This window comes from Camelus bactrianus, chromosome 25, assembly GCF_048773025.1.
Source record: "Camelus bactrianus isolate YW-2024 breed Bactrian camel chromosome 25, ASM4877302v1, whole genome shotgun sequence".
NCBI classification, from domain to species: Eukaryota; Metazoa; Chordata; class Mammalia; order Artiodactyla; family Camelidae; genus Camelus; species Camelus bactrianus.
In genome coordinates this window covers 31,319,454-31,335,213 of record NC_133563.1, presented here as the reverse complement: position 1 = coordinate 31,335,213, position 15,760 = coordinate 31,319,454, and the positions used below count along the sequence as shown (strand labels likewise).

The window sequence follows — 15,760 nt, the reverse complement described above, 5'->3', positions numbered from 1 at the left end:
AATTGAACCTATACCAGACAGGAAAGACTTTGCCTGTTTAAAAACAAGAATGAGTTTGCTTTGCTATCTCTTATTTACAATTTATAGTTATAAAGTAGCTCAAAGACCACCAAGGACTCAAGTCCACAGGACAACAAAAGACTTAAGATAACCTGGCAGGGTGTGATCTAAACAATGTGAAGTTTTCTTACACACTTCAAAGTCTCCATTTGCCCATCTCGAAGGTGGCAAGGACTGCATATCAGCAGTCTGCTGCGAGGATTAAACAAAATGATGCACACCTTGCGTTTGACCTGGGGCTGGCCCGCAGCAAGATGTTAATGAGGCACCCAGCAGGCCTGATGGTTGCATGGAAGACAGATGGATAGGAGCCATCAGGCAGGTCAGTACAGAGTGTGATGGGGACCCAGAGGAAGACACTGTGCTCTCTGATTTGGGAAGCTGTACGGCATCGGCTTCTGGGCAGGCTGTTGGTGATAATTAACACTGAGCATTTATGTGCCAAGCCATTTTAGTGGATTGTCTTGTTTAATTTTCACAATTACTCATGAAGTAAATATAATTTCCCCATTTTACATACGAGAATAATGGAATGGTGTGGTGGACAGACTTCAAGGTGGACCTCATGGTCCTCTCTGCTGATATCCATGATAGCATAAAAGCTTAGCACCATCTTGCTGAAGTCCCCACTCCCACCCCCTGTTATTATTCTGTCTTTCCATCATCTCCTCACTCCTTCTCTCCATCACTGGCTTTGAAAAAGGAAGCTTCCACAAATCCCTGTGGCCAGAGAAATGAGTTCTGCCAACAACTGAGGAGCTTGGACACGGATCCTTCCCCAGTTGAGCCTCTGATAAGAACTCAGCCCTGGCTGACAATTTAATTGCAGCCTTAAGCAGAAGACCTGGATAAGCCGTAGCCAGACTTTTGACCCACAGCTATTGTGAGATGATAAATGTGTGTTGTTTTAAGCTGCTACATTTGTGACAGTTTGTTACGGGGCATAGAAAATTCGTACAAATAGTGAGAGTATAGATATCAAGTAACTTGCCCAGTGCCTCACATTCAACAGTGGTAGAGCTCTGATTCAGACCCCATTCCTTCTGACTGCACAGACACAGCCCTGCCCATGACAGGCACCCAGTGCAGGCTCTTGTGCTTTTTTGACTACTGACCAGCCAGAGACAAGAGTCAAATTCATACAGTTCCACTCCAGAGCCCACAGTGATAGGTGGTGACTTACTCCTTCCAGAGAGCGGCTTTCAACCCTGACTTCATATTATTATCACCTAGAGGATGTTTAAAAACTAGACCAGCTTTGGCCCCGCCTAGAGCAATTAAACTAGGAGATTCCTAGGTTGAGGGTAGCCCGTGGTGTTTTGTTTTTTAAGATCAGGAGTGATTTTAATTTACCGCTCGTTTTACAAGCCACTGTTCTAGGGCACAGGGATGCCCGGGAAATCCGTATCATCACAACACCTGGGGAGAAGGCCTTTGCTAAAAGATGATTTTCAGGAAAAGGTGAGGTCGTGACTGGCATCATAATTTTCCATTGAGATGCAAACCTTTTTTCTATGCCCAGCTCTTCTAGCCTAAGAAGGGCAAAGCCCCGTTCAGCCTGTGCTTGGCTGGCACTAGCCATCTGCCCCAAGTGCTCTGACAAATGCTGCTAGACAGAAAAAAGAAAAGACACAGAGGGATGGTGTGAGGTTACAGAATGAAGAGGGCATCTCACAGGGAGGCCAGGGAGCTACTGATGGATGAGACAGATAAGGGCCAATGAACATAAAATCCCACTGCCTATCGTCCTCAATGAAGATGGAGCCTGATAGAATTGTTCCCAGTGTGTCTAGAAGTCAGAACACCCACAAGTGGCCCATCTCTCTTCCCATGCAGGTAAATGGTTCCCAGGGTTCCTAAGAAGAGGTCTGTCGCTTCCCACTCACCACCGTTCCCCCATAATTGAACCCCAAGGGGCTGTTCTAAGTCATACTCTTCCTTGTCTGCCTCCTCTTCACTGGCCTGAAGCCCAGAACACTCCCTGGTGCACCTCCTAGACCCTGGTGCAAATGAGAGTCACAAATCTGTTCTAGATCCAGAAGGTGTCTTAGGAGGATGAAATATGGAATAAACAAAGGCCAGCAGTGTGTCTGGATTGTGCATGCCATGTCCTCATCGCTTCTCCCAACCCACCTGGTACAATTGCTCTAAGATGTCAGCTGGTTGGACCCATTTTGCAGATGAGGAGACTGAGGCTCCAAGATGGCCCAGGTGGTAAAGTTCTCAAAATGAGGTTTCTTATCCTTGGTATTCTTTTTCCTCCTCATCCCTCTTTTCCTACTTATTAAAACACGTGCAGCTTGTGCCTCACTTTCTCAGTGCCCAACTGCCCCCTCCGCCCAGGTAAATATCATACCGCAGTGTACAAAGTTTGATGCTGGCTCTAGGAATTGGGACCAACAGAGCCAGGTGAACCCAAGCTTGGAGTATCTCTTAATGCCTGTGGCTCGTGAATGGGCTTGCATTTTTCCCTTTAGTGACTGACCTTAGAAGTAAGTGAGAGGAAGGGGGTCTTAAAGTCCCAGGTGCTCTTGACATCCTCTGTCCCCACAGGGTAGCATGTGCTGGGCCCACTTTAATGTCGGGCACCCTCTGCTGGAATCATTGGTTTTCTTATGATGCTCTAAGTAGGCAGACCTGATTCTTATGATTCCCAAGGAGGGCAGACCTGATTCGTGGGTCACCTCTGTACCTTGACATGGGACTCAGTACAGAGTAATTGTTCAGTCATCGTGCATTGAATGCAGGACTGAGTGAGTGAATATAAAATCCAGGAGCATTTAAAGATGAACACAGAGCCCAGGGAGGGAAGGAAATGGCTCAATCAGCCACGATGGGTGCTGTTTCTCTAAGTGCAGCTGGGCAAACAGCTGGGCCTCCGCCATGCTAATGCTGGCGTGGGGCACGCTTTTTTTTTTTTTTTTAATCCCTCTCATTTCGGAAACCTGCAGCCACCAAATGTTTCTATTCTAATGAGGTTTTTCAAACGGAGAGGGAAAAAATCTAGAATAATCAGGGCTGGTGTCATGCTGGGGGGACAACAGCATGGAACCCAGATCTTACTTTGTGTCTCTGTGTTTGGCTCTCAAAAGAAACATGGGAGCCATTTGTAGGAAAGTGCTAATGGAATAAGAAAATACGAGATGTTTACACCTTTTGGTTTGGGTCTGAAAGGACCCATTTTTGTCTCTGAATGAGAAAACTCTCCAGGGCATGGTGAGAAAAGTAAGTGATACGCCAGTTGCACACTGGCATTTTTCCCACTGTCTTCAGTCCGAAGGCAGTTGAAAGGCTGGCTCAGCCACCGCGTGGGTGGGGAAGGGCCTGCCTCCTTGGGGTAACTTCAGAGCTGCTGGGGAGACTTGCTCCCTTTTCTCCTAGAACCTCTGTCTCTCAGCTGGGGGTCCCACATGAAGTACTCGAATCCTTTGGTGCAAGGCTTTTTTCCCTTTTAAAATGCAAATCCAAGATGCCTTTTTTATACTTGTTAAACCAGCAAGTCAATTAGCAAACTGTAATAAAGAGACAGGGCATAAAATAAAGAGACAGTGGGTGCTCATGTGTTCCTGGAGATGGTATAAAGTCGTGTGACCCTTCAGAGAAGTAGTCTGGCAGAATGTGTCGAGAATCCATTCTGATACTCAATGCCCAGGTATCCGAGAGATTTATTCCAAGGAATTGGTCCTAAGGAAGGAAAAACTTTATATACAAAGACATTTAGCATCGTTATCACTTATAACAATGGAGAATGGGTAGCAACCTAAATCTGAATGTCTAGCAGTAAGAGAATGGTTATATATATTTCAGTGCACTGATGTCACAGAGTGCTGCTCTTCCATTAAACAGGATTGTTTTGAATATTTTATAGCTAAGTGAAAGAATATTTATGCTTTAATAAGGTAAAAATGTAGAATATACTGTTGAGACGAAGCAAATATTAGAAGTTGTATATGCCTGTGTCCTTGGGCTGTAAAAGGGACAGGAGAAGATGAAAATGATTGATTTATTCGGCTTAGATTTAAGTAGGGGGAATTCTTTTATTTTGGTTGCCAGTGTTTGCTTTAGAAAGTCTTCTGTGAATTAAGTCTTTTAAACCACAAAGACTGGAAATGCGCAAGAGGAAGAAGGTATTTGACTGTAGGCATGAACAGTGACCAAGAACCAATGGGAAGTGGGAGCCCTTTGGACCTGCAGTGAGAAATGCAGAAGAAAAGGCAAGGCAGCCATAGAGGCTGGAAGACCTAGGGCACAGCGGTGACTGGGAGTGGAAGGAAAGGGATGCCTGAGTGCACGTGTTTAGACTCCAGCCTCTGGGCTTCAAGCCCCAACCAAGTCCTCTCAGGAGATCCTTATGCCCAAAGGGGAGAGACACGAGGTGGGACTGGACAGAAAATGCTGGCATCCACTGTGAGCCTTTTAAGGTGCACCTTCTCCTTCTGGAAGGTGGGAGGGATGGAGGGGAACCACACAGCCTGTTTGCCATTCCCCTTCCTTCTCACCTTCCACCCTCAAGAGCCACAGGATTGCTCCATGTGAGCCTAGGGGAGAGCAGCTGGAAGCCTCTGCCGGACCCTGCCGCCCCTCGGGATGAGAGACAGCTGACCCTCCACCTTGCAGCATCTATAAATACGACTACTCCGGGGGGTTTCTGCTCCTGCTTCCCTGGAAGCAGATGCTGTGCCTGATCCCTGCATCCCGGCAACATTGCCACGGACCCCGTGGACTCTCTGCTTCAGTCCTGCGAGGTGGACACTGGTATTACCAACGCACCTAAGAGAAATTAAATGACTTTGCCTCGGTCATAAAAACATGAAGAGGAGGGGCTGGGAGTGGGAGGCCTCTCTGCACCCTGGTTGGAGAGCCGGGGTGGGCATCGGACAAACTTTATCTCACAGAACTCATCACAGCTCTGCGAGTAGCCCTTTGCATCTGCTGTTCAAAATCTTCCAGTAGAAGAGCCAGGGCTTGGAAAGATGGGGTGTCTTGCTGGAAGCCATACAGGTCACAAGAAGGAGACTCCAGATTCACACCCAGGTCGTTACATATATGGATGGCTCAAATCCGGGAAGGATGGAAAGCCTGTAGCACCGAGGAACACGTACTGGGTCCCTGACGACCCCCACTCTGCCAGCTTCGGTGAGCCCCGGGAGGCTTCACTCCTTGAAAAGGCAGAGCTTTACTTCCTATGAAATAAAAGATGAGAAGTGTGTGGGGACTCAAAGGCTATAACAGGTGCTATCAAAATAGAAGGTCTTAGACTGAATAAACTGTGGACCCACACTCTGATGTGTGTGCCTGCTGGTGCCAGGGACGTGGGACCTGCCTGCAGCCCCTCAGACATACCTGGAATCCCGTCAGAGCCCCTCATCCCGACAAAAGGTCTGTCCTAAAGGACTTGGCTTTGGGCACCTTTACCTACCTCTGTTCCATCAATTCTAAATACGTATTTCCCCCTTTTTAACTTCTCTAAGATGAGAATGTGAAATACATTCAGTGGCTGCCATGATTTAATCAGCAGTTTCCCTTCCTTAGTAGTGTATACGATTAAAATCGGTCTGACAATTAATTGTGTCAAAGAGAGGATGAAATACAGTGTTCCTTGGTAGAATGACCCAAAGATGATACAGGTGTGATGAATTCCAAATGTATTGTGATAGTGACACTTGCTTCCAGTTATTGAGAAATTACAAATTTCCCAGGCACTGGGTATTATGGAATAATAAAAAATAAGTCACCATCATCATCATCATCATCATCATCATCATCATCATCATCATCATCATCATCATCATCATCATCATCATCATCATCATAATAATAATAGCGAACATTTACCAAGCACTAGCCTAAGAATTTTATTACCCCCATTTTACAGATGGAGAAACTGAGGCACATTTAGTCCTCACAACAGCTCTGTGAGATGGAATACAGGCATACCTCGTTTTATTGTGTTTCAATTTATTACACTTCACAGAGACTGTGGTTCTTACACACTGAAGGTTTGTGGGAGCCCTGCCTTGAGCAAGTCTGTTTTTCAACAACATTTGCTCACTTCGTGTCTGTGCATCACATTTTGGTAATTCTGGCAATATTTCAAACTTTTTCGATTGTTATATTTATTATGGTATCCATGATCAGTGATCTTTGACGTCGCTACTGTGACTCACAGGAGGCTCAGACGATTGTTAGGTTGTGTACACTGTGTATTTAGACACAATGCTATTGCCCACTTACTAGACTACAGTAGACTGAAAACATGTATGTGCTTTGGGAAACCAAAAAGTTCGTGTGACCTGCTGGATGGTGGTGCTCTGGAACCGAATTTGCAATATCTCCAAGGTACACCTGTACTTATTCCCATAATGAATGAGAAGCATTGGAGGATCAGAGAGGTTGAGTTACTGACTCCAAGACTCACAGCATTAAATAGTATAGTCAAAATTTAAACTCATTCCATATCCGATTCCCAAATTTATGCTCCCAATTATAAATGTTTCGTAAATGGGTCTGTGTGTCAGCAAACTGGGAGGAAAGTACCAACTGCCTGCTGCCTGCCTGTAAGCATTTTATATCTGTTATCTCATTGCCTCCTTTTGGGAGGTAGACACGTCATTCCATTCTCTGGGGGTGGAACCAGAGCCCAGGGGTGAAGCTGGACTTGAGACCCTCATGTGTCCATCTCCAGGGCCCAGGCTGTTTCCTGACAAGAGGTCCCCATGCACTTGGTCAGGTCGTGGAGACGCCTCCCTCGCAGTCTGACACACTTGGTGCCATCCACAGTCATGTTCCTGGGGCAGCAAGAGTGAGTTCACATGGGGCTGCTGATTTGTTTAAAAACCATTAATGAGCAGACAGGACACTCAGGAAGACATGCTGGTCACAACCACGAAACTTCAGCGGATCTTTCCAGAGGCAGATGCACCATGAAACTAACAATGCTTAAAAGCGTCAGGCCCTAAATTTTTATCATAATCTGTATTCTTTTCCCTAAATTTGTATTTCTTTTCTCCCACAAACCTGGATAGGACTCTATTTTATTCCTCTCATCCTGCTAAACAGTCTGATCTCCATCTCAACAAAGGTGAGATGAAGTCCCTTATTTTCGTTTTAATGCTTTTTTTCTGCACAGCATTAGGCATGTCACCCTCATTCAGTTGCCCTTGACTCTTAGTTTAAATCAGAAGTTGAGAAACTTTTTCTTAAAGAGCCAAACAGTAAATATTTTAGGCATGTGGGCCAGGTGGTCTCTGATGCAAATGCTCAGTTCTGCTGATGCATCACACAAGCAGCCGCAGACAATAAACACACAAAGGAGCGGGGCTGTGGTATAAGGAAATATGTGTACAAAACAGGAAGCTGGCTGGATGTGGCCCGAGGGCCGCAGTTTGCTCACCCCTGGTTTAGATGATCAAAATTTGCACGGCCATTACACACCTGTGGATCTAAAGATCAGTATGGACAGGATATAGATAAAGATGGAGATTTCTGTGTGATTATTTGTGAATATGATTATCCCGCCTCATTTCAAGAACATGGAAATTTTTAAAGACAAAATGATTTTTTTCTCTATATACTATTGACGTCAGTTTTTTTACTCTATGAGCCTAAGATGAGGAGGAAAGTGGTAAGAAACCATCATCTGATGAACACCTGCAATTTGCCAGGATTCTAGGCAGTTTACACACATGGTTCTCTGTTAATCCACGTGACTCTCCCATGAGGATAGATTTAGAGCGTCCCTGAGTCCACAGTTAATAGGAATCAGTGAATATCTACTTAAAGGGAATATGCTGAAAATGGGGACCAAACTTTATACTAAGCAGTTAAGGAAAAATCTCATTAGTACTTAATCACAAAAAATATAATTAAAATACAAAAATGTGTTTATTGTGTTTCATCATTCACAAAATTTAGGTTATAATTGCAGCTAGGCTCCAATTTTTAGAATGAACAAAGACTCAGTTGAGTGTTCATTTGGGGTTATATTTTCTTTGCCAAAACTAGATGATAATACGGTATGAATTCACACTTTATTTTCTCAACAATTTGGGGGAAGGATTGTATGGTATTTTTCACCCTTTGAAGTATCAATTGACTTATCTTTAATTGTTCCAGTAACATCATCACTTGTCAATGGCTTTGCTGTGTTCAGAACAGCTCTCCATCATCAATGCATCAACTTCATGAAATCCTGCATCCTTTGTAAACTTTGCCTTTTCACTCTGCAAAGGTTCACATTGTACTATTTGCTGCTGCACCTGATGGGAAGGCAGAGACTGGTGTGCAAGGCCACGATGCCCAGGATCTAGGCTGCTGTTAAATCTTGAAAGATGTTTGCATGGAGATCTCATTAGAGAAGTGGTTTTAGGTTATGAGATTTTTGCTGCCCTGTGCAATCTCTGAGCTACAAAGACTGGGATAAAGAATAAGATAAGGAAAAATCCCTTGATCTGTCACTCTTTTATTATAGATGAGAAAGTGAGGTTCAGAAAAATGAACCTGTCCCAGGTCATCTGGTTTTTAGATTGTGAGCCAAGATTCAGATTTTGGTTAACTAGTACTGGTTATCTATTACTGCATAACAAGCTACCACAAAACTTTGCAGCTTCACATAACCCACGTTTATCATCTCAGGTTCTGTGGGTCAGGGATCCAGCCATGGCTTACCTGGTTCTTGTGCTCAGGGTTTCTCACAAAGCCTACAATTAAGGTGCCCGCCTGGGCTGGGGTCTCATCTGAAGGCTTCACTGGGGAAGGATTCTCTTCCAGGCTCCCTTGTGTAGTTATTGGAAGAATTTAGTTCCTTGAGGGCTCCTGGACTGAGGCTCTTGATTCCTTGCTGGCTATTGGCTGAAGGCCACATTGAGTTCCATCCCACATGGGCTCTCCAATATGGCAGCATGAACACCTCGCTTCATCAAAGCCAGCGAGAGTCTGCTAGCAGGATGGCAGTCACAGACCTCTACAGTCTAACCCCGGACGTGACAGCCCATGTTTACTGTATTCTGTTGGTTAGAAACTAATCATACAGTAGTCAGTATCTGCAAATCTCAAACTCCTAATTTATCCCTTCCCACCCCTTTCCCCCCTGTTATAAATGAAATAGATAAACAGCAAGTTTCTACTGTATAACACAGGGAACTATATTCAATGTCTTATATTAATCTTTAATGAAAAAAATATGAAAAGGAATATATGCATGTTTATGTATGACTGAAACATTACACTGTACACCAGAAATTGACACTACATTGTAAACTGACTATACTTCAATAAAAAACAGAAAAAAAGAAAGAGAGAGAGAAACAAAGAAAGAAGGAGAGAAAGGAAGGAAGAATCCATTGGTCCCAACTACCTTCCAGCAGAGGGAGTTAGCCACATGTGTGACTACCAGGAAGCAATGCTCCCTGGGATCATCTTAAGGTCTGCTTGCCACACTAGATTCCAAAACCTTTACTCTTCTCCTTTTTGGTACAGGTTATGAGGGGAGCATGGCAGATGCTGGCACCAAGAAGAAGCTTAAAATATAACCTCACATGACTTTGTAGCATCACCACCTTTGCAGGGCTTTGCAGATACCCCAGTCCCCTAGCGCAGTGTCTGACAACGGGGAGCACATGCAGATGATGAATTGAATGCCATTGAATGGAGCGGGGGGTGGGGGCCAGATTGACTTTAACATCTCTGTATGTGTCAGAGATATGGCCTATTCTGGAGGGAAATAAAAGGAAACATTTAGAGATGGACTATTTCTCTCCACTGGCTTGGCTCAGATTCCCACTGTGTCTGCCACTCAGCATGGCCCAGGTGTCCTGCTGGAGCCGGAAGAACAGAGCTCATGGCTCCTATCTCTAACCTACAGGGAGAGAGGAATGTGACGGGTGCTTAGAGAGCATCGCCTTTATCTGTAAGTGTCAAATGAAAACGGGGGTCCTGGAGAGGGCATGTTACATATTTCAGCCGATGACATTATTGGCGTGGAGGGGGTCGGAGGCGTGGACAGAACTGCTCAGTCTGGAGAAAGCTGATAACCCTGTCCCTGGGCAGAGGGCTCCACCCGTCCCACCTCCCCCAGATAAACATGGCCTTCTTTTGGAGGGCTGGACGGTTCTTAGAATACTGACAAAAGGGAGCCCTGCAGAAATAAGCCAAATGGTGATTCAGACTTGGTGTGGACGGTGCCGTGCTTGGTGGGACTCAACACCTTCTTGCCAGGGCTTCCAATTTCTAGTTGATTTCTCCATTCTAGGTAAGAATCCCAGGTCTGAAGAAATGGCAGAAAGTTCCACCAGTCATAGGCTTGAAGTATCCAAGCTAAAATTCACTCCTGCAGTAACTAACACATAAGGGCCCCCGTGCTGTGCGGAGCTCGGGGTCTCATAGCCTCGGGTCCTTCTCACAACAGCCCTGCATTAGGAACTGTTGTCATTTCCATTTACAGGTGAGGAAACAGACTTCTAGGTGACAAGAAATGGAGTTGAGGTCTGAACTCAGGTCTGTGCTTCTAAAGCTCCTCCCGGCCACCCCAGCAGGGCTGTGGGCTGGAGGCCTGACCCACGATAGCTTCCCTGATGGGCCTTTTCAGTGCCCTAACTCAATACCCTCATTTCGCAGATGCAGACAGTGAGGCCTGGGGAGAGGGGAAAACTTCTCCGGGTGCCAATGACGAGTAAACCACAGAGCGAAAGCAGACCTCAGGTGTCCGCTGCTGCTTCACAGTTCCTTGGGCTGGGCACTGAGATCCTCAGAGGCCCTGGGGCTGACTTGTGGGAATAAGGAAATTCCTGGCGCCCAGTGGGTGCTTTACCGCCAAGGGCATTTCTGTGCGGGGTCAGTAGGGTCCAGAACTAGTCTGAAGGGTCGTATATCTTCGCTCGGGAGCAAGGATCAGGGGTGGCAGTGGCTGATCAGGACCTGTGGGCTGGCTATGACGTCAGCACACCTGCCTGCCTGTTGGAGGGATCAGTCCTGCCTGCACCTGGCCAGGGGGCACGACTCCTTGGCAGGCAGTCGAGGCGTGTAAGGAGGAGAGTCCAGTGGCGTCAGGGGCTGCCTTGCCCCCTCGGTCTAGGGCCACTGGCTAGCTACAGGTGCTCCAAACGCTGCCTACCAGGAGCGGGATTCAGCCGGGGTCTCGAGGACCTACCTAGAGATGGAACTGAGCTTTTCTCCCCCAAACCTGGGAGTCCAGAGGACAGAAGGGACCATCCTCTCACAGGTGAGCTGTGAGCCGTTAGCCCTCCTCCTCCCCGCTGGCTCGGACCTGGCCCTGTTCCCTGCAGAATCTCGCTTAGGTCCCTGGGGCTGCTCTCAGCACAGGGTCTGGTCCCAGCAGCGCTGCCCCCTTCCTCCTTCTGTGACCCTGTTGCCCGAGCCCGGAGGCTCTGCTCCTCATCTGTAAAGTGGCGGCACAAATATAACGGTGACAGTGCCCCTGCCTGGCACAGTTGCTCTCAGGAGTAGAAGATAAAATGATGCGCAATTTGTCCTTATGTCTGAAATTCAAGTTCGCGTCTTAAGAGTAAACTGAAGTGTGCAAGAGACAAAAGAGCATTTCCCCTTCTCAGGTGAGGGAGGGCCTCCTTGATTCTTTTCGCTGTACAAGTTAACAATGGTTTCCAAATCTCAGAAAGTAAATTCCCCGGGTTGCCGGTGCTTTGAATTCCCGGAGGTGCCAGGAAATGCCCAGTTCCGCCAGGTGTTTGCTGCCCCCTGCTGGCTGAAATCTGGTTCCGCATGCCCCCTGCAGATGGGAACCAGGCTGACACTGCGTTTTGGTGACAGGTTAAGGTTGTGTTAGCCCCCTCTCCTGGCTCTAAAAACACAAATAGAGCTGAAAGGGACTTGAGTCTGCAGCCCCAGTCTCTCCCCTAAGCTCCAGGCTTGAATTTCGCTCAGCCTGCTGAATAGTTCCCCTTGGACCTCAAACAACAGGTCCACAACGTGGTTTATCTTTGCAGTCCTGCTGGCTCCCCTGCATCCACTGACATCTGTGAACAGTACATTGTCCACCCTGTCACCCATCTCCTGATGACCCTCCAGATGCTCCTCTTGCTCGACCTCCGCACCCCATTAGTTGCAAGTCCTGCTGAGACCTCCAGGAGGATTCTCTCAGGGGACCCTTGTCATCTCTGCAGTTCAGCCCTCATCCTCTGTCATGAGCCTGTGACAACAGCTTCCTGACTGCTGTCCTGTCAGAGAGTGGTCTTTATAGATACAGATGACGAGGATATGGATATAGATGGTGATCTAGCTGTAGATATGGATGATGCAGATTTGGACCTGGAAATAGACATGATGATACAGGGACGGATGCGGACACTGCTATATATGCAGTAGGTATAAATTTGGAGAAGGAGATAAAGATTTTCTGCAGAATAAAGTCCAAACTCTTTCTGCGCTTACAAAACGCTTCATATTCCACACCAGCCAGTCTCTCCAGGTTCATCCTATGTCACTTGCCTTTCATTCCGGCCACAGGGCAATTGCTCATCTCTGAACTTGTTTTCATCCATTCTCGAAACACAGTTTCTTACTAAATGCCAGGCTTTGAGATAGTCCCTAGGATACAGAGGAACAGGATAGTTCATTCTCAGGGAGTGGCGTCCCATGGACCAAACACACAAGCGCAGCCCAGACATCATCTGATGAACAGGAGGCAAGGCGCACTTGGCATGGGTTCCCATCCTGCACTGTTCACTTTCTGTTGCTCCGTAACACATTGCCACTAACTTAGCGGCTTATAACGACACATGTTAATTGTCTCACAGTTTCCGTGTGTTAGGAGTCTGGGCATGACTTAACTGGGCCCTCTCTGTGGGGTCTCACAGAGCGGTGGTCCAGGCATGGGCGGGCTGCGTTCCTTTCTGGAGCTTGGAAGTTCTCCTCCAAGCTCACCTGATCTTTGGTCCTTACGGTTGTAGGACTGAGGTCCAGCTTTGATGCTGGTTGGTAAGCTTCACACGGGGCTGCTTTCAGGTCCTAGAAGCCACCACAGTTTCTTGCCTTGTGGCCCCTACAGGCCCTTCACAAAGCGGCAGCTCATGCCAAAGCCAACAGGAGATTCTAGCTCCAGTCTGCTAAGATGGGGTCTTATCGAAAGGAACCGTAGCACAGACAAATGCATCCCATTGCCTTTGCTGCATAATGAAACCTGATCAAAGGAGTGACGCCCCATCCTCTCTGCCATAGTCCATTGTTAGAACCAAGTGGAAGGTTTGGCCTGCACTCGAGGAAGGGGATTACACAAGGGCATGGCTCGTTGGGGTCACCTTGTGGCATGGGCACCATCGATCGACACACCTCGTAGGTTCTTCCCAAGATCCACATTCATTCCAAGCACAGGAGTGTGGGTAGAGTCTTAGGGTCTGGCTATGGATTCTTGTTCCCCCTGAAGTAGTTCAACCGTGGGACATCAAGCTATCGCTTCTCCTCACACATAGTGCCACCCCCAAGCTCCAGCCCCATGTTCAATGCCAACTAAAAACATAAAAGGAGGAAGAGAATTCCAATCTAGGTCTTATCTCCAGAGCCTGTGAGTGAATAAAATCAAGTCTTGAGAGACCTAGACTGTGGACCTGCAGAATCTTCCAAGAGCACAGGGTCTGTCCAGCCAGTGATGAGTGTGTATCTGGGTGAGCTCCAAGGTGTCGTTTGCATGATCCTAAACACTGGACCAAAGGCTCCCTCCCCATCCGTCATCTCCTGTCCTCACGATAGCTGTGATCTCTAGGCAGATTTGTTTTCCCCAATCTGTGGATGTGACCATCAGGGTTCCCAGCGTCCACTCAAGATCACGTACCAGAGCCTCCTTTCCAGTCCATGTCTTTGGGCTCCAAACTCTGTGGTCTCTTTACTGACGACACAGTTATCCCAACGGTAATGATTCCTTCTGATGAATTTCTTCATCTCACTAAAGTGGGAGTGATCGTGTCTACCTTGGGGGGTGGTTGCGAGGATAAATGAGCTGATAGACGTGAAGTGGTGGGTAGTAAGTGCTCACTGGAGGGCGGTGGTGGGTGTTGATGCGACCATCACCATCGTCACCTGAGAAGATCTGGGATGCAGAGTAGGCGGATTCTAGACACGGGTCCGCAGTCTTGAATTTCAAGTAAAACAGCCAAACACAGGAGGGAACTGAAAATCTCGTTCAGGGTCCTAAGCAGGGTTGGAAACATAGATTCCGGTCGGCAGATTAGCAGGGTTGTGGATTGGATACTGTGATCAGGATCACCAAGGGTCTGAGCCAGGACGCAGGTCCAAGCCAAGGCCAGGAGTATGCATTTCCAAACCTCCTTCCATCACGGTCCTTACCATCCCACCATGGGATCACTTTCTGTTTGTCTGGACTGTGACATGTGAGCTCAGGACAGATCCAGCTTATTCATCATTGAATTCCAGCTCTGTGTTCCCCAGTGCCTGCCACATACATAGTGGATGAATGAATGAATGAATGGGGTGGGGAGGGTACATCTCAGTGGTAGAGTGTTTCTTTAGCATGCACGAGGTCCTGGATTCAATCCCCAGTACTTCCATTAAAAGATAAATGTATAAAACTACGCCCTAAAAAACAAAACAAAAAATGAATGAATGAATGAATGAATGCACAAGTGGGTACAAGCCAAAAAAGCATGGATTGGCTGTTAGCAGGGCACAGAGCCAGATTACATAGAGCAAGAAAGCTTGGAGGATGTGGTACCAAGCTTCCGCATGGATCCTGTCTTGTAAGTTCCCTCTTAAGACACCCAGGTAACCTGGTGCTGACCATTGAACCAAAGACCCTCCACCAAGAGGGAGAGAGAACCTCTTTGCTGAAACAATGACCCACACACATGCACACTCTCCCTCCACCCCCACCCCCAGGGAGTTTATAAATATAATCATCTCAAAGGATTGTTTGCAGATGGCTTCTGCCTGAGGCCGGGGCATGAACCTGGTGACCTTTCAGTGACTTCTCCGAGACCAGCATTCTGCATCATGATGGCTTCCGCTCTTCCTAGCAGGAAACACGCTTGGTAATTTCAAAAACAATTCTGAAGGCCCTCGATGGAAAGAGGTTGTTACCGTTAGTAAGTATTGATTATAGAAAGAATGACACTCAGATGTAATGATAGAGGCCTTTGCTGAATTTATCGGTCTTTGGGTGAATGTGCCTTCATACTAAGAATATTTTCATACATTTGGAAATCATAGTCCTATATATGCAGGACATGTCACTCGTGTTTTCAGATCCCTATTGATTTCCAAGGCTTGCGGTAACTTTTGTTTTCCAAGGCGTCTGCAGCCCTCTAGGGCTGGGACCAGATGATCTAGTTCGAATTGCACTGTTTCCACCAACTAGCCAATAAAGCAAAAGTTCTGCTCGTTGCCTAACCTCTGTCAGCCCTGTTTCCGTTAACTGGAGCATAGTTCCTGCCTGCCTTGCAGGTGTGTTACGCGGTTAACCGGGATAACATACAAAGCACCCAGCAGTGTCCACTGGATGTTGCAGCTTCAGCCCGGCTGTTACCGTCCCTGCCTGGCCTCGGAGCAAGCCAGGGCTAGACACCTCCTTAGTGTCTTCTTCCTTCCCTCATAGGTTCCTGATTGTCCTGGGGTGCTTGATTCTGGCCGTCCTGACCACCTTCAGGGAGTACGAGACTGTTTCAGGAGACTGGCTTCTGCTGCTGGTGAGATGGGCACCTTCTGGGGTAGACGCCTC

At 47.1% G+C, this 15,760-nt stretch overlaps 1 protein-coding gene across 1 annotated transcript in view; it reads left to right on the top strand.

The window, feature by feature from the left end:
- KCNQ3 (potassium voltage-gated channel subfamily Q member 3) overlaps positions 1-15,760 on the top strand; it is a 242,023-nt gene that overhangs the window by 178,382 nt on the left and 47,881 nt on the right. Inside the window, exon 2 of the mRNA XM_010972661.3 lies at positions 15,638-15,728. Coding sequence (XP_010970963.2) covers positions 15,638-15,728 — 91 coding nt within the window. The remainder of the gene's footprint in view (positions 1-15,637; positions 15,729-15,760) is intronic.